At 44.2% G+C, this 18,265-nt stretch overlaps 1 protein-coding gene across 3 annotated transcripts; it reads right to left on the bottom strand.

Annotated features, from left to right (window-relative positions):
• Positions 1 to 1,450: 1,450 nt before the first annotated feature.
• On the bottom strand, positions 1,451 to 13,714 carry LOC121854306 (patched domain-containing protein 3-like). Of its 3 annotated transcripts, none has more exons than XM_042348890.1 (4): positions 13,594 to 13,714; positions 5,186 to 5,420; positions 4,712 to 4,919; positions 1,451 to 4,475 (listed from the first exon to the last, which is right to left on the bottom strand). In XM_042348890.1, exons 2-4 carry the CDS (start codon positions 5,410 to 5,412, stop codon positions 1,851 to 1,853), a joined length of 3,060 nt encoding a protein of 1,019 aa, XP_042204824.1. In that variant the 5' UTR covers positions 5,413 to 5,420; positions 13,594 to 13,714; the 3' UTR covers positions 1,451 to 1,850. The 3 variants fall into 3 exon arrangements, with proteins under 3 accessions (XP_042204824.1, XP_042204825.1, XP_042204826.1); XM_042348891.1 differs by lacking the exon at positions 13,594 to 13,714 and adding an exon at positions 13,267 to 13,564; XM_042348892.1 differs by lacking the exon at positions 13,594 to 13,714 and adding an exon at positions 12,332 to 12,365.
• Positions 13,715 to 18,265: the final 4,551 nt, after the last annotated feature.

Raw genomic sequence — 18,265 nt, 5'->3', positions numbered from 1 at the left:
AAAACAGGATAGAAAGTTTATGTTTTTCTTCATAAAACTGCATAATTTACAAGAGATGCACAAGTCTGAATGTGGATGGGAGATGGGCTAGGGCTCTAGTAGTCCCAAGAATGACATGGGGGAGAGGTTGTAAGGAATTACAATATCTGAACCTGACAAGAGAGATTGTGAGACCAAGCAACATGGAGACACCCATTTTAGATTTTCTATGTATTATTTAAGCATTTTCCACTTACGACCTGGATTTGGGTCCCTAAGCCCGTCCTAAGTCGAGGAGCAGCTGTATATATATATATATATATATATATATATATATATATATATATATATATATATATTATATATATATATATATATATATATATATATATATATATATATATATATATATATATATATATATATATATATATATATATATATATATATATATATATATATATATATATATATATATAAGACAAGCCATAGATTCTTGCAAAATGAACAAACCATCAGATGCATCAGTGTCTGTGGTTACATCAGTCTAACAGCTGAGATAACAGTGACATCTGAAATGCTATGGCATGATTGTAGAGATGAACCCATGCAAGTAATTGTACAAGCAACTGACATGGACCAATATGTAATTAGTCAACAGATTAAAATGATAGTGTCAGAATATTTTATAAGAATAATAATTGCACTCAGATACGGCCAACATGTACTGTATGTCCGACTATTCAATCTACTAAATTTACAGATAACTCTGCTCTGTTGATAACACTTGACCACCGACCCAAAATTGTGAAGCAGTATTGCCTGTATAGTGAATGTGTGTCTTGGTGTGAGGAGATAGAAGTAATGTCAAGGAGTGCCATCATGTGGATTCATTAGCTACAACTAAGAGGCATCCACACATAAGGTGGGTGGGTGGGTAAAGCAGTTGTAATTGTTTTTTAAAATCTTCCCGCAGACTTATTCCACACGCCTTGACTCTCCCATTCGCATCAACTGGCATTATAGGCGGCGTCACACGACCATCTAAACTGGCCATTTTTCAAACTGGCAATATATTCCAGCTAGTGCTCCCAATTTCTTTCAACTCAGAGACATAGATAAAAAGAGTTCGGCCAACCAGGCACCATGTTGTTACTCAGGGTAGGAAGACTTCTCGGGCTGTCTTCCACTTGGTGGTAAATTAAAACAAAGTGGGTAAACTCAACTTGAATGTTAATATGATAGACAACAAAAATATGTTTTTCCTCTTAAGATTTATATACTGTATTTAATTGTTTGAACTCTCAATTACATCTTAGCTACAACTTGTTTTAATAATTATTATTGTAAATTGTTGCCACACTTATAACACTCACTACCCAGGAGTGTGTCAGAGCCGGCCCACCACAAACTGGCTTGGATATTTCACTCAGAGTGGGCACACACATTGTGCCATAGGTATTAATAAATATTAAAATCTCACTGTTTTATTGTCAAGGAGACATTATTCTAAACACTACCTTTGTACAGAATATGAGCAAAAGCTGTAAATATCATACAAATGTAGATACAAACATTGGCATCAGAAGTATGTTGCTATCTTGACTACCTTAAGTTATTATTACTAAATAATCAGAACATTCTTAACACTGTAATTCAATTTATAATGTTTCTCTCGTTTGTTTTGTGAACAAATACTAGACAATAGTAATGTTTGTTGGGATATAACAATCAATGACGCATGTAATGGATACAGTATTAATAGCCAATAATATTCATTCATACGCAAACATTCTATCACAGAAGGAATTAGAAGTTACAGAATACTGTATACCCTGTACATGTTTATACGCTAAGAGTACATCTACTCGCTATACTGTGGCATTATTTTTGGTATTTTTATCTTCATCAGACAAGTAAGCTGAATTGGTGTACACATGACGATGTTGTGACGCCTCCACACAATTGCTGGTGGCTGGCTGGCAGCTAGTGGTGGAGGTGCTGTGGTCATCATAAGCGTCTGGTCCCACCAGAGACAAAACCACCGGCAGAAACACGAGTCCATAGTAGAGCCCTAGAACTGATGCTGCTACAAATACTTTGAAGAAGGTCATAAAGACATGAGATGAAGAGCCAGCCAGAAGAGCAAAGGAGAGCAAAGTTGAAACCCCTCCTTGCAACACTGCAGGACCCACGCCCTCCAAAGCCGCACGGACTCTCACTCTCTTGTCTGAGACGCCGCGCTTGGCCAGGAAGGCGTGTGCTACATGCGCCGCATAATCGACACTCAGGCCAATAGACAGAACAATGGCGATGCAGGAAACAGTGTCGATTGTTAAGCCCCACGCCCATATGATACCCGACACTCCTATCACGGTGGCCACCACACATCCCAGCACCAGCATGGATGCCAAGAGGGAAGCCAGCAGGAAGAGTGTGACGACACCCACCACAATTCCAGCCAGTAGGATGTTCCTCCATAACTCGTAACCAATTATTTCATTTGTCTCCCATATACTGTATGCTTGGGCCCATGCAGCCTTGTATCCACTCACTGGTGTTTTTGATAACAGGGATTTAATTGTTTCAAGGGCAACGGCTTGTTCTGCCCGGGAATCTGCTGGTCGGTGGGTGATCTCAATCCTGAAGGAGGTGATGGGGGGAGCTGGGTGATTGCAGTCTAGAACACCATCCAGGGTGAAATCGTTGCGGTAGGAGGCCCCCGTGGAGGACTGGAGGAAGACAGAGAGTGTGTCTTGCAGCTGGGGGTATGTGAGGGTAGTGTTGGTCAATTCAGGGATGTAGGACATGTACTCGTCCAGGGCAGTAAACCAGGCATTGACTGAGCTGATTACTTGACTTTCAGTTAAGTCATCTATGAGATGATTTAGATGAGGTAGGTCTTCAGGAAGTGTGACATTTGAAAAGTATATGTAGCCACTTTCTCCTGCCTCGGGGAAGTGTTTTGACAAAACCTGGACGGTTTCATCAAGGTAAGATGTACTTGGTATGAACCACATTGGATTAAACTCTTGGCGAAGGTTCGTGGTGGCCCAAACAGAAGAGGCTAAGAGGCAGCCGGAGCCCACCAAAATGATGACTTGCACTGGGGTACTCAGGATGAAGGGACAGAAGCCATATTTGAAGGCATCTGATAACAAGTCTCTCTCACTACAGCTCCAAGGTTTCCAGTTCTTGTGAGTTATGCACCACAAAAAGCCATTTTTATTTTCTTCCATTCGTTTCTCATCTCGTACCAGACACGCCAGGAAGAAAGTGGCCTGTAGTAAATACACAGCAAATATGCCAACGGTAGCGAATAAACAGAAGGATCGTAAGGCTGGCAGGTCTGTTGTTGCTCCCACAGCGAAGGCAGTCACATCAGTCAGCGAGGTAACAGTGATGGCGACACCTGCGTGACGCATTGTTCGCCCTGCACGCTCTATGCGGTCCTTGGAGATGGCTTTGTCACGCCCAGTTGCCTCCCATGCTGCCATGATGACGAACATATCATCCACGCCTAGTCCTATGAGGAGAATAGGCAATATAGAATTGACGGGGCAGTAGGGAACACCAAAAAACGAACAAACACCGTATGACACAGCCACGGCCTGGCCCACACTGAACATTCCCAGGAAGGCGAGCATCGGGCGCTGCTGTACCAAATTCCGTCGTCCTAATGTCACATTCACGAAGAAGCTCATCATCACCATACCCACGACCAACCACTTCACGTCACCCCAGATGTTATCGTCGCTCACAGTGCCAAAGCTACTGGCTGCCTGAGCGTAAACCCGAATGTTCCCTGGCCGCGACGAATCGTTTAAAACAGTGTTCACCCAAGCCTTTTCCCAAGCAAAGCCAGCCGTGTCGACGAGTTCCCCACTGCCTTGGTCCACCACCACGTCCAGAGCATGTTGGTCTACCAGAGATACCCACATGTGCATGGCGGCTTTGGCGCCTATGATTTTCCCCACCTCATCGTGTGTGATGCTACCCAGATACTTCGTGAAGTTTACTCTATAACCAAAGACTTCACTTATTCCTGCTGAATTTATGTCCTCCACCACTTGCTCGTCTGTTAAGTTCATGATTACATCTTCATGCAATCCCCAAACCTCAAGTAGACTGGTCTCAAGGCACATTTGGGGTAGACTGACTAGGCTATTGCAGTACTCATCTCTTGGTAGTTTCAGGCTCTGGTCCTCTGACAGAGTCTGAGACAAATCACGACGTCTTCGGAACTGAAGAATTCCATACTCAAAGTCTGAGTAGTCAGCCTCCTGTGGATCCACCTCATCCATGGGTAGTGAGGGTACCCGAGCACACAGGGTATCCCAGGAGGTGTGGTTGGGTCCAACTGTGAGCTCGGAGACACGGGTGTGGAGGCGCCACATCTCCTGCACAGCCTTGGCCATCAGTACATTGTCTGCCTCAAACACCGCTAAGTGACGCCGGTACGCGTTGGGGAAATTCTCTGACTGCCAGTTCATCACCTGAGAATACCAGACATGACACAGTCAGTCCAAAAGCACCTGATGACATTTACATATTCAATAAACATTACACATTGGCAAAAATATCTCCAGAATAGGGGAGTGTAGTAGCAAAGGAAACACAAGCAGACTTCGTATTTCTTTTGTTACCACACTTCTCTCTATCCAAATGAGTCATATTATGGGTTACTTTGTTTCAGTAAATTTCATGAAGAGTTGAGCTGCCTTGAACTTACTTCGATGAATTCCGAGTTTTGGGGGATCCAGAGTCTGTAAGGGCGGAGTTCCGTGGTGAAGTTGAGTGATCCGAGAGCACACACTGCTGACACCATCATGCAGATGGCAGCAGTGGTGCTAGGGTGAGAGGCGACCAGACGACCGTGACGCTCGAACATGTTCTCCAGTGTCTCCGTCAGCCACACACTCACCCGATTCAGACACGAGCTGCGGGCAACATTTGTCTTATTAGTGGAGGTTGTGTCTGTGGTACAGTACTTAGGTATGGTCTTCTGTGATCTTTTACAATGACCGAGACAGTTCAGTTAGGACATGACTTTTTAAAGTTTTAGCTAGAATATTTTGTAAAAAAAGAAAAGAAAAAAACAACTACCACTCGATGTCTACACACACATTGTGCTTTATGGGGATAAAATATTACCATTATTTTCTTATTGCTATTAATATCATGGATATCATTGATAAAGACCTACCTGTCTTTGCTGTGGTTGTCTTGTGACTCGGTTGGGGCAGAGTCAGTTTGCTCCACGTCAAGGCAAGTGGATGCGGGTTTCCTACTCGGCAAGTCCTCCGTCCTGTCGCTGTTGGCTGGAACATCGCCCATCTCCTGGGTATTGAGGTCATCGGGTCTTGTAGAGTTGTCGTGGTCTTCCTCAGGGGATGTGCTGGGTGGCTGCAGTGTGTTCTTTGCGTTGTACATAGTGAATTCTGCAAGGTGAAATATTCCCTAGTTTTTAACATGTCTTTATCAGTGTGTTGTGTGTTTGAAGCCACACTCATTGGAAATTACTTATTGAGGTTAGATAAGGAAATACACATAATTTTAGAATGCTGGGAGAAGTTTACCTCTCATCATATTGTTATGCCCCAGTTGGTATCAGTCACCATATAGTGTTGTCATTCAGATTTAACTGTTACCTAGTTCAGGCTAAGGTGCAAATGTTAAGGGAAATAACAACGGAATGAGGGAAGAGATGAGAGGTATCAACTGGCCTGACTCATTAAGGCACAAGAACGCAGACACTGCGCTGAATATCATAACTAGTAAAGTAACCCATTTGATCGATAAATATATAGCCAAGACCAAACCCAGTGCCTCTAGGAATAAGAGGAGATCCCTACACATGAACCATGCGGCGGTCGACAGAGTTAAGAAAACCCAGAAATTCAAGACGTGGTTTGGGTCAAACGATGAGCAGGACAGGAGGATGTATGCAAGAGCCAGAAACCAAGCAAATATAGAGTGTAGAAGGACTGAAAAGGAGTTCCACAGGCTGGTTGCAAGCGAGGTCAAGTCAAACCCAAAGGCGTTTTACCGCTATGCAAAGTCGAAATTAAAAACGCAAGTTGGAGTATCAGACCTGAGGCTTGAAGATGGTAGTTACGCAGATTCTGACCAGGATAAAGCTGAGGCATTGAACAGCTTCTTTTCCTTGGTGTTCACAAGAGAGGATGCAATTAACCTTCCTGCGTTTGAGGACAGACGGTTCGATACAGCATTGACCCACATTGTGTTCACAGAAGAGGTTATTAGAAATAAACTGTACAGGCTAAAGGTCCATAAGAGTCCCGGCCTTGACATGGTGCATCCTAGAGTGTAAGAGAGTTGTGCAACGAGCTTGCCGAGTCCCTGAAGATCCTGTTTTGTAAAAGCTTGGATGAACAAAAGGTCCATCCTATCTTCAAGAAGGGCGATCGTCACTCCACAAACAACTATAGACCGGTGAGCCTGACCAGCATAATATGTCAAGTACTAGAGAGTATTATCAGAGATGCCGCAATGGAACATCTACGAAACAACCTTGTAAAGGATTGCCAACACGGTTTTATGCCGGAGCACTCCTGCTTAACATAATTGCTCAAGGTATTGGATATTTGGACCCATATTCTGGAACGGGGTGGTAATATCGACAATATTTACCTAGATTTTGCCAAGGCTTTTGACAGTGTACCCCACGAAAGGCTGAAAATCAAACTGGAAGGGTACGGAATTTGGGGAAATGTCCTAACATGGATAGAAGACTTTCTACATGACCGCAAGCAGTGTGGTGATTAATGGCACGAAATCATCATCCGTACCTGTCATAAGCTCCGTGGCGTCACCATAGACAACAAACTAAATTGGAAACCACACGTCAGTGAAGTTGTCAAATCCTCCAGTTTCCGTCTCCACCTCCTCCGCTGACTCAAGTCCCTCGGAGTTCCTGCACCCGAGCTCCTCAGTGTTTACACAACATTCATACTTCCCAAGCTCACCTATGCCTCCCCTACCTGGTCTTCCTCCCTAAATGCCACACAATGTAAACACCTAGAAAAAGTGCAAAAGAGGGCATGCAAGATTATTCTCTCCCCTTCCTACTCCACATATCAAGAAGCGCTCAACACACTGACCCTTTCGACTCTCACTGACCATCACCACGACCTCATCTGCAAATTTGGTAAGAAGCTTCTACACCATCCTCGACACCGGCTCCTACTACCACCTGAGATCCATAGCCCGAGAATTGCTGTTCGACACCACAACCGCATCCAGCCCATACGTGCATGAACTGATCGCTATAAGAACAGCCCAGTCCCAACCATTGTAAAAATTATCAATAACTTGTAATAAACCAGTGTATTCACTTATGTTACTTGTATATTATTTGTAATTCGAAACCCATTCCCCAAATATGTAACTGTATATTTTCAGCCTTCTGGCTGCCAAGCTCTTTCAATAAACCGTTAATTATTATTATTAAGCGGGGTACCACAGGGCAGTGTATTGGGCCCATTGTTGTTTGTTTGTTTCATAAATGACATGCCTGACGTTGTACACTCCTCCATACAAATGTTTGCCGATGATGCCAAGTTATTTCGGGAAATCAAGAACCAAACGGACTGTGAAGAGCTGCAGAAGGATCTCTGTGGGCTCCAAGAATGGTCAAAGAAGTGGCTGCTGAGATTCAATGTCACGAAGTGTAAGAGGATGCACCTGGGGCGTACCAACGGTAAGGAGGCATATGATATGTCCCCACGGGATGAAGAAACTGCACTATTTGAGACCAAATGTGGGAAGGACCTAGGTGTGTATGTTGACAATAAGCTGAAGTTCTCGGGCCATTGCGAGAAGAAGGTAAATCAGGCAAATAAACTATTGGGTCTTATAAGAAGGTCGTTCAGATATCTAGACGGTCCGTCCCTCGTAACGATCTTCAAGAGTGAAGTGCTTCCCCATCTGGAGTACTGTCACCCCGTCTGGTCCCGGAGATAAGCTAGGGACTGTCAGTTGGTTGACAATGTTCAAAGGAGGGCCACCAGACTGGTGCCTGCACTTCGGCACCTCGGCTAACCTGAGAGATTGGAGCACCTGAACTTGCCTAGCTTATTCTACAGACGGGCAAGGGGAGACCTAATTGATGTGTATAAGCATCTCAAGGGGCACTACTCAGTCGAGTGTCCTTACTTGGAGCTGGCGGACGCGCGCCCCACAAGGGGTCACAGCTCAAGATTGAAGAAGCCGCAAGTCCAGAAAACTGTGAAGGCAAACTTTTTCTGAGTGAGAGTTGTGAACTCTTGGAACAATCTGCCAGAAATTGTTGTGACGGCGCCGAGTGTGAGTTCTTTCAAGACCAGACCTGACCAACACTAGAGCAGGTTTAGGTACATTCAGGAGCCGGTGCATGCCCAGTACTTGCCAACAGTGCCATTGTGAGTTTCCCTTCTTACCTCCATCCTTTGTGCGAGATCTCCTACATAGCCTACGCTACAAGCTCACACTCGGCACCGTCACAACATTCTCTGGCAGATTGTTCCAAGCTTTTACAATTCTCACTCCGAAAAAGTTTGCCCTCACTGTTCTCTGAACTTGAGGCTTCTTCAACCTTGAGCTGTGACCCGTTGTGGGGTGGACGTCCGCTAGCTCTAGGTATGTACACTCGACTGAATAGTGCCCTCCGAGATGTTTATACACTTCAATAAATTAGCTCGCCTCTCGCCCGTCTGTAGTATAAGCTAGGTAGTTGTAGACGCTCTAATCTAATCTCTCTGGGTAGCTGAGGTGCTGTTAGAACACGCACCAGTCTGGAAGCACTCCTTTGGACGTTATCTCACAGGTATAATAAGGCGTCATGATATCACGCCACAGGGTGTAAAAAGAGTTATCTTCACACAGTACCGAATTTCGTACCACAAACACAGGGACAGCATTCAGTTTATGACGCTCTGAAGGTTAAATACCTCGTATTTAATGTACCTTAACAACCTTTGGCGTCCCTGAGAGACCTCCACATGACAAAATAAGTACTATCATGGTGCGCAACTAGGATGGATCTAGGGAGGGTGGGAGTGCGGGAAGGAAGGCAAGTAGAAAGTGGGAGTGAGAAAGGGATGAAGAAAGATACCGTAGTGTGCATCATCCCCATCTGAAATGTCTAGATCAGCCGATGGGAGTATATTACTCTGTGTCTCTAATGATAAACTCCAATATCATCTTCGGAGACTGGGAAGTGAGGGGTCTAATCAAATTTCAGTTAAATTTGAACAACGATACGTGGGTGTCCAGGGCACGTCTAGAGCCTAAAGCTAGGATTTCATATATGTATTTGCAGTGCATTTGCTGTATGCTTTTGCGTTAAATTGCCCTGAAAAACGTACACCCTTGTTTCCATGTGCATGCAGCTGTCTTTCTAGCGGGAACAGTACAGAAATGATGGCGCCTAGTGCATCGAAGCTACTACGCTATTTATATGAACAGGATGATTTGCTATTAAATATCCTGGGTTTGTATAAGATCATGCGTAAATCAAAGGAAAAACGAGCAATGAAGCATAGATGGTGGGTTCATAGATTGTTGCTGAATCGAACCAAATATGGAGCCTACAGTACTCTGGTAAAAGACCTAAGCTTGGATGAAGAAATATTAAAGAAAATATATTTTCGTCTGAGCAGATAACAGTTCGCACATGTTCTTTCCCTGGTTGAGGAGGATTTGGTGAAACACTGCAGGAACAGAGAGGTCATTTGCGCCAAGGCTAGCGACTTATAAGGTGACTCATGCTTATAAATAGGAAATAATAGGAACCTTAGATAAATATTAAGTTACACAAAAATTAGTATTCCAGTGAACCTTTTATTGAGACCATGAACCTTCATTTTAGAACAGTTGTCAAAAATGTATAGATTCGTAAAATGATATATAAAGGTTTTTAAATGTATTGTATAAATGCATTACAAAAAATAGGTTGGGATATATTCTGAATGAAATCAACTTCTCGACTCAGACAAAACTTTTTCCTCGAGGCATTTTGCTGGTTGAGGAGCGCAAACAAAGGGGTAGTGACGTCACAGTATGTGATTCCCGCATCCATTTTCTTGTGGTTGCGTATTCAATCGCTACATGGAGTGATTGACTTGTACTGCAAACGCAACCGTGCCAACGGAAACAACCGTGTACATTTCATTGTGATCTATTTTTGGCGCTAACCCTACCGCGCGAATGGAATCCTAGCTTAACACCTTTAAAATTCTACATAGTAACTTCGGTGGCATTTGCGGACAAGTTAAATACTTGATATGATTTATGTATCTTCAAAGTTACGAACAAACAGCTTTCGTTTTTCATTATTTATTATTTAAAGATATTTATTGTGTACATTATTAATCAAAACGCAAATTGTCATGATAACTACAACAAGAGATTACTCTACGGTTGTAGTCCAGTAAACGTCGATTACTTCACAGCAGTTGCGCAAACCCGTAAAAGGATTTGTGGTATTGTGGGGTTCAAGATGTTTGGTGTTCACTCAGGATGGGATGGAGAAAGGAAACTCACAATGTGCTCTCATGTATACATGTTGTATTGGATGTACAATGCAGCTTGGTGCTGGGAAGGCAGCATGGTTACAAGCGTGATGTAGAGAGAGCTGGTTGGTGAGGATGCTCAGAGGAGGACAGCTTGTGGGTCGCCATGCTCGCCGGCAGGAGCGAGGACCGCCAGGCAGGCGGAGGAGGAGGTGTTACTGGCTGGTTGGTGTAGGTTGAAAGAGAGAGAGCTGGTTGGTGAGGATGCTCAGAGGAGGACCAGCTTGTAGGTCGCCATGCTCGCCGGCGGGAGCGAGGACCGCCAGGCAGGCGGAGGAGGAGGAGGTGTTGCTGGCTGGTTGGTGTGGGTCGAAAGAGAGCGATCACCACGAGGTCAGGTCTTAAATAGCGGGGGTTGGCGTGGCTTAGTAGTTGACCCCCGCTCCGTGGGCGGCGCTGGTTGACCTAGACCACGAGGCATACATTGGGGAATCCGTGGGGTTGGCTACGCAGCGACAAACAGCGTTTGTAGGGGAGAAATCCACTACAGTATAAGTCGTCTACTGTGCGTGGGGTTGGATGAATAAGCAATACCGTATTCTCGCTAAGCTACGCTCATCCACATTCCAGCAGATCCTCAAACATTCCTACGATGATTATTCCTCATAACTGGTTTGATTTGTCAAAAGCACGAAATTAATATTACGTCCAAAATATTCCATCACAATCACAGTGAGACTTCTTTAAATTGATTGCAAACATTTCCTCAGCACCAAACTTAATTGAAGCAAAATTCATTTCGGAATATTTAATACCTGGAATCTTAACTGTCTATATTAATTTTTTTTATACTTGTATTGCGTACTTATTGTTTGTTTATTCGTACTGTCTATACATACTACTGAACAGTCAACCAAATTATGCAATGACCCCCACCCTGGGCCTCGTACTGGCAATAGTACTCGGTAAAGTAAGGCTGTATGGAAAGGTGATTGCGGATATATTTTCGGCTGTATCACTGTCAGGATAAATATTTAAAAACTAAAACAAAGGTAGCATTTTAATAATAACAAACTAATCATTATTAAAGATCACGAGAAGTTTCCAAATGTTCGTATACTTGCTTAAAAGACGAAATTTATATTAATGAATTGGCAACTCAACTACAACTACAGCTGCCACAAGATTCTTACATCAAAGTTTCATTATTTAATTTAAGCAGAGTTGACGAGTGTCTGGTGATGTAAGGGACATTAGTCCCCTGACCTTAATGATGTTGGAAGAGCTGATTTATGACACACGGCGGGTCCAATCAGTTACCTCATAGACTGAAGCTAGGACTCGGTTGTAGTAGATTTATTGGCCCATGCTAGGTCTTTCTACAGTACACATAATCGTTATCACTTATATATCCACCCAAATTTGTATTTGAAACTTTCCAACATGATTGGGTTGATGTTTGGTAACGTACTATCCATCCACAACGATTTCTCAACCAGTGTTTACCTATTTCTCACTTAAATATATAAAAAAAATTATCTAAAACCATTTACACGTGTTCGCTCCTGATTTGATAGTTTAAGTATTTCATTTATTTCAAACTAGACACCTCGCTTTACGTCTCAAGAAAATTAAAATTCAGTTTTTCATAATGTCCTCGAGAACACATAAATAAAGGGAGGAGAAAAAACATAGAGGTGAAGAAGGTACTAATTGTGTAAATTCTTCTTTACCCTTAAAAACATAAGCTGGGCATGACTCAGATTTCTCTAGAATTGTAACGGAACGTTGAGGAGAGCCATAGGCAGCGTACGCAGGAGAGATGATGGTTAACTTACTTTTAGCCTCTTCGCCACTGATTGGCTCGTTGGCCGCTTGGGCGATCGGTCACGTCTCTAATTACTTTTCCTTTTCATTTATATTCTTCACCAAAAGATCGGCTCGCTAGCCACCCGGGTGATCGGTCACGTCTCTGTCACGCACTGTTGGCAAATACTGGGCATGCACCGGCTCCTGAATGTACCTGAACCTGCTCCAGTGTTGGTCAAGTCTTGTCTTGAAAGAGCTCACTCGGTGCCGTCACAACACTCTCTGGTAGATTGTTCCAAGAGTTTACAACCCTCACTCCAAAAAAGTTTGCCCTCACGGTTTTCTGGACATGCGGCTTCTTCATTCTTGAGCTGTGACCCCTTGTGGGGCGAGCGTCCGCCAGCTCCAGGTAAGGACACTCAACTGGGTAGTGCCCCCTGAGTTGCTTATACACCTCAACTAGGTCCCCCCTTGCCCGTCTGTAGTATAAGCTAGGCAAGTTCAGGCGCTCCAAACTCTCAGGGTAGCTGAGGTGCCGAAGTGCAGGCACCAGTCTGATGGCCCTCCTTTGAACATTTTCAACCAACCGACAGTCCCTAGCATATCTCGGGGACCAGATGGGGTGACAGTACTCCAGATGGGGAAGCACTTCACTCCTGAAGATCGTTACGAGGGACGGACCGTCTAGATATCTAAACGACCTTCTTATAAGACCCAATAATTTATTTGCCTGATTTACCTTCTCACAATGGCCCGAGAACCTCAGCTCATTGTCAAAATACACACCTAGGTCCTTCTCACACACAGTCTCAACTAGCGCAGTTTCTTCATCTCGTTGGGACATATGATACGCCTCCTTACCGTTGGTACGCCCCAGGTGCATCCTCTTACACTTCGTGACATTGAAACAAGATATGGCGTAATGGATAGAACAGCTTGGAAGCTTTTGTCTTGTGAAACTAACCAAGGACAGGGTTACCATTGAGTGTCGGGCCAGAAGCAGCGTTTTGGCCCGGGGCGGTTGTAAGAGAGTTCTGCCGTTTTGTACGGGTTGCGTCATGGTCTTGGCGCTGGGAATTACAAACCTGCCCAACCCCACTACTTGTTCATACGACAGTCAGTTCGAGGTGTAGAACTATGTAGTCAATCCGTATCTTGTCTAATTGTGTAGACTCTATCTACAAGTTTATTAGTTTGATTTTTTTTTAATTATCAATGTCACTCACGGGGTATTATAAAGACATGCATCAAATCAATCACTGCACTAGACCGAAGGAAAAATCAGAAGCACCTGTTTCACTAGGACGCCGCAGGATAATCGCAAGACGTTAATGAATGGTGTGTAGCATCCGATACACACTCCCTGACACACAACACTGACTCCAGCTCCGCGCGCTCCTCACAAACTCACCTCGCTAGGGGAGGAGTTAAGGGGGGGGGGGTGAAGTTCCATGAAATCAGCTAGCTGGTTTGGAGATTTATAAGCCACGAGGGCAGATCCCGAGTAATGTTCTGGTAATACAGGCGGCGATTCTTGACCAGATAGAACCAGGAATTTTTATGGGATATTGGAATGAATTTACTTTATTTCAACAACAACAACAACAACAAGTGTTAATAATAACGATGATGATACTAATTTAGTATATAAAACACAGTGCCTGTTCTTGGTTGGTCCACCATTTCCGAATGTGGAACCCACTCTAAATAAAAAAAATCTCTTTTTGTTTCTTTGCGTCTGGTCTTGTTAATCGTAGATTCACTGATGAATAGCCAGCTGCGTAGAGCAAGCTATTCAACCGGTGACGGCTGAATAGCCGGCTGTCTATGTCGCCGTTCTGGCTACGTAGATAACTGAGTATCCACTGCGTAATTACTAACCATTAAATCTCTGGGAAAGCTATTGTTCTCTCCTCGGAGTGCCAAAGCCTAAGATTGAGCGCCGTGCTTTCGTATCTTGTTCGGTTGGATCTGTTAATTTGACTTGATTACTGTTTACTATATAGTTAGACTCGTTGCTGGAGGTTCCCATGAAGTGCTTTATTTTCTGCCAGAACTGCTTCGGTTTATGGTACAGTAGTTTCCTTCCGTTTCTGAAATCAGCTTCTGCCAGTTCTTGTTGTATGCTTCTTTTGAAACGTTTTTTTAACTGTTCGTGTATTATGTTGTATAGCCGTCTGTGTTCTGGTGTCCATCCTTGTTGTGTGATTAGTTTAATTAGGTTGCTAAATTGTGTCTGTATGATTCTTGATTAGTGTGAGTATTGAGGGTGTGGTAATGTTCGGTGAGTGGTCTTGGGTATGTTGTGTTCCATGGCCTGGCTAACGTGCTCGTACCATGTGTCCAGTGATAGGTCTATTAGAGAAGTGTGCCTGTTTTGTAATTGTATGGGTTGCGGGTTGTTTAATTCTTGTTTGAAGTTTTCCCAGTTAGCCCGGTTATAGTTGAATCTTAGCCTGGCCGGGATCTGTATTGGGGCTGTGGAGAGTGTGGCTATGATAGGGAGATGATCACTATTGGGCCGGGTTCGAGTAGTATGTTTAGGTGGTGGTGTTGATTTGTTTACACGAGATCTGGGTATCCTGTGTGGCCTGCTCTGATGTACGTGGGGAATTCCGGTCCGAGGTGTACCACGTTGCCGTGGCTCACTAGTGGCCTACTGCGTTGTTGGTGTGGTGTCCTAGTATGCGGTGTCTAGCGTTGAGATCGCCCAGAAAGTAGGCAGGTATATTCCTCCTCATTAATCTGAGCATGTCTGCTATTGGAAAGATAGGTCGTCTTGGAGCGAGGTAGCAGGTGCCGATTATGATTGGACCCGTGGTGCTGTTAATTTCAATTGCCAGAAAGTTTTCTTGAAATGTATCATGGATTTTATGTTTTATACTTCTATTAATTGCTATGGCAACTCCATTTTGTAATGGATTTTGGCTGGGTTTTTTTTGGTATACTGTTTAATTGAATATCTTGATTTTATTTGAATTACCCTTGCCGTGAGAATTTAATATGATGACGTCTGGGTCCAGGGTACGATATATGTTGTATAATTCGTGAGCTCTTGGTGTGGTCCAGGTCAGTACTTGTACATTATATTGAATTATTTTAAGTCTGTTGATTATGAATGGTGATGTCTCGAACTTATTTGCGGCATTTTAGATCGATGTTCTCCTGAAGACCTCCTCTCCGTGTGCAGGCCGAAGCGAATTTTTCTGTATTTGGATTGCTCCACCTTTTCTATTCTATTATATTTGGTCAGGATTCTTCCTCTCTTTATTAATGTTTCTATATGGTGATCTTCCAGATTCGTATCTGTATATTTATATTTTACTTTTCCTTCCCTTATCTCTGTCAGTAGTCTTTCGGTTGAGACTATTTGGGGGGCTGAGCACTTGTAAAACCTAATACCGGTTTCCTCCCCGAGGTCCTGATTCTCAGCCATTTTTCTTGGTGACGGTGGTGGTGCTATGATTCCCATTTCGTTCTTTTAGGGGTGCTATATATGATCGCTTGTTCAGGTTGTATAACAGGTTCATGTTGTAAAATGGGTTCCTGCTCCTCTTCGTCTTCTTCCATCCCCTGTTCACTGCTATCTGGTTGGGGGTTGTCGGAAGTGGCTTGTGATTGGGTGACATGCGCCTGACTGGTGGTTTCCGCTGGTTTGTAGATCCGGTTGAAGATTTCTGAGGAGGGAACGTCGTTGGGGAATTCCATGTCTGGGAGGTTATTTGCCGCGAACATTTCCTTTACCCTTTTAGCAAAACATCCTGGTTTGGCTATATTCAAGAGGTGGGCGTGTATTATTGCCGTCATGATTTTAACCGACAGATGACTACCCAGGTTGAGCACTATAGGTTGTTGGGCTGGGGATTGTGAGGCAACCTTTTCAAGGACTTTAGTTGTTTCCTTTTTTAATTTGGCTACAGCCGAGTAGGTCTTGTTTTGCTTTTCCCCTGCCCTTTCCTTTTCAATTTCCCTCCTTTCTTTTACGATTTCTTTCCTTACTGGACAGCGTGCTGCCAGTGTTCTGTGGTCCCCTTGGCAGTTCAGGCACCTAGGAATTTCTCTACTCTTGCACTCCAGAAATGTAAGTCCCACTTCCCCGCCTTCGGAGCAGTATTTAGTGTTTTTGTTAGGGCAGTCCGTGGCTAAATGTGTATATTTGTAGCAGTTCCAGCAAGGCGTGATGGGAAAAAAAATTTCCTGTTCAACTTGGTTGCTACCTATATGGTAGTAGGAGAGACAGAATCCCTCCTGCACTGCCTTTTGTGCCATTCTTATGTCCTGAAACCTAATTTTCAGCATATATGGTAGTTTAGGTAGTTTAACTACTTCCTCTACTTTGGCCCATTTGTTTCTTTGTTCCAGGTCTAATTTCAGTTGTTGTTCACTAGTTTCTTCTGTGATGGTTCTGTCCAGTCTTTTAACTACTACAGTCTTCCTGGCTCTTAGTTATGGTGGGATTACGACTTCGAATCGCTGCTTCTTCAGATACTTTATGCTGTCGTTAGATAGCAGGGAGTCAACGTCTTCTTCATTAAGGCAGAGGGCGATGAATGAATCCTTGGTGGTAATGAGGCTCGTAATCTTTATGAGTAGTGTTGCTCCGAGCAGTTTGGCTAGTGAGTTTTTCCATGGTTCGGCTACACCCCCGTCAAGGGAGCGTATCCTTACCCTGTGTGCCCTCATTGTGGAGGGGGCAAGGTGGACAAGCCACCTTTTGGAGTACAGTAGGTAGCCTACCTAGTCTGGGTGAGTTAACCTACCACAGGAATTACAACACCTCCCACCGCCTCTTGTCGGTCGAGTGGTCGAAAGGTGGTTCCTGTGTCTCTCCCAGAGCCCCGTCAGGGGAGCCTACTTCCCTAGTGTTTATATAATCTACTCACTTATAGGCGTGAGCCCTAGTGTACCTACTTGGGGGGGAGGGGGGAATGCGGGATATGCGACCCCCTTCCCGGGTGGACCCGCACGATCACGGTTACCCAGGAAGATTCGGCGGAGGGGTGGGTTCTGCGCCTTCTCCCTTTCGTGTTCACAAACTCCTGGGAGGGAGGTGAACAGTTACAGGGAGGACCCAAGGACGAGTACACCCCTAGGATGCAGGTCCCCAGGCCAGAGCGAGATAGAAGGAAGAATAGCCACTGGTGCAAGAAACACCAGTGGGGTCGCGGCTCAACTCCGCTGCAGGAAGCCGTTACAGAGCACCCAATTTGAGCCGCCTCTGATCAGGAGACACCCTTGATCAGTGGGGAGACACAGAGAAGGCGTTGTCTGGAGCAAGCTTCCCGGATGTTTGGGTGGTGGTTAGTGGCATCAAGTAATGGTTATTTGCGTTCCAACGGTCGTCAACAGTTTTGGACAAAGGCTGGCTGGCTGGCTGGCTTTGGCAGTGAAGGGTCTTCGGCGGAGTCATTAGTTATGAGGTGAAAGAAGATTATTAGGGGTTGAAGAAAATGTGGTGAAACTGAAATACAGTAGGAGTAGAAAGAATCTGGGCTCAACCAGATCGCTTCATCTTTCCTATTGGTGTTTTATCTTTATGTTGCTCCCTTGGGTCGTCAGACCTTTGTATTAATATTGGTTTATTTATATAGTGCTGCTTATTATTAATATTTTTTTTATATATACTGCGATGGAGTTAGTGAGCCCGCCCAGGTCCTTGTGTTGCTGGGAGGGCAGTTGCATTTTTTTTTTTACTACGATAGAGTTAGTGAGCCCGCCCAGGTCCTTGTGTAGCTGGGAGGGTAGTCACAGTTTTTTTTCCTAAGGTGTTAGTTAAATGTTAGTTGTGTTAGTCTAAAGGTACACTGTATGGAGAGGCCTGCCAGGCTCTTAGTGGAGCTGGTAGGTCACTCTCATCTTTTATTTTCTCTATTAATGTTCTATGTGTATATTGGGGCAGGAGGTGGTTCAATTACTTTCTTCCTGGCTGATTTAAACCAACTGTGTTCTTGGAATTCTTCATT

This window comes from Homarus americanus, unplaced genomic scaffold (genome assembly GCF_018991925.1).
Source record: "Homarus americanus isolate GMGI-L3 unplaced genomic scaffold, GMGI_Hamer_2.0 scaffold54443, whole genome shotgun sequence".
Taxonomy (NCBI): Eukaryota; Metazoa; Arthropoda; class Malacostraca; order Decapoda; family Nephropidae; genus Homarus; species Homarus americanus.
The sequence above is the reverse complement of the archived record's forward strand: the minus strand, read 5'-3'. Positions and strand labels throughout refer to the sequence as shown.

Bases quoted from the DNA above. Each gene is read 5' to 3' on its own strand.
- LOC121854306 (XM_042348890.1), bottom strand. From the start codon at position 5,412: ATGTACAACGCAAAGAACACACTGCAGCCACCCAGCACATCCCCTGAG. The intron at 4,920-5,185 runs GTAGGTCTTTAT...TGTTGCCCGCAG, and splicing joins GACAACCACAGCAAAGACAG to CTCGTGTCTGAATCGGGTGA. The intron at 4,476-4,711 runs GTAAGTTCAAGG...TGGTATTCTCAG, and splicing joins AAAACTCGGAATTCATCGAA to GTGATGAACTGGCAGTCAGA.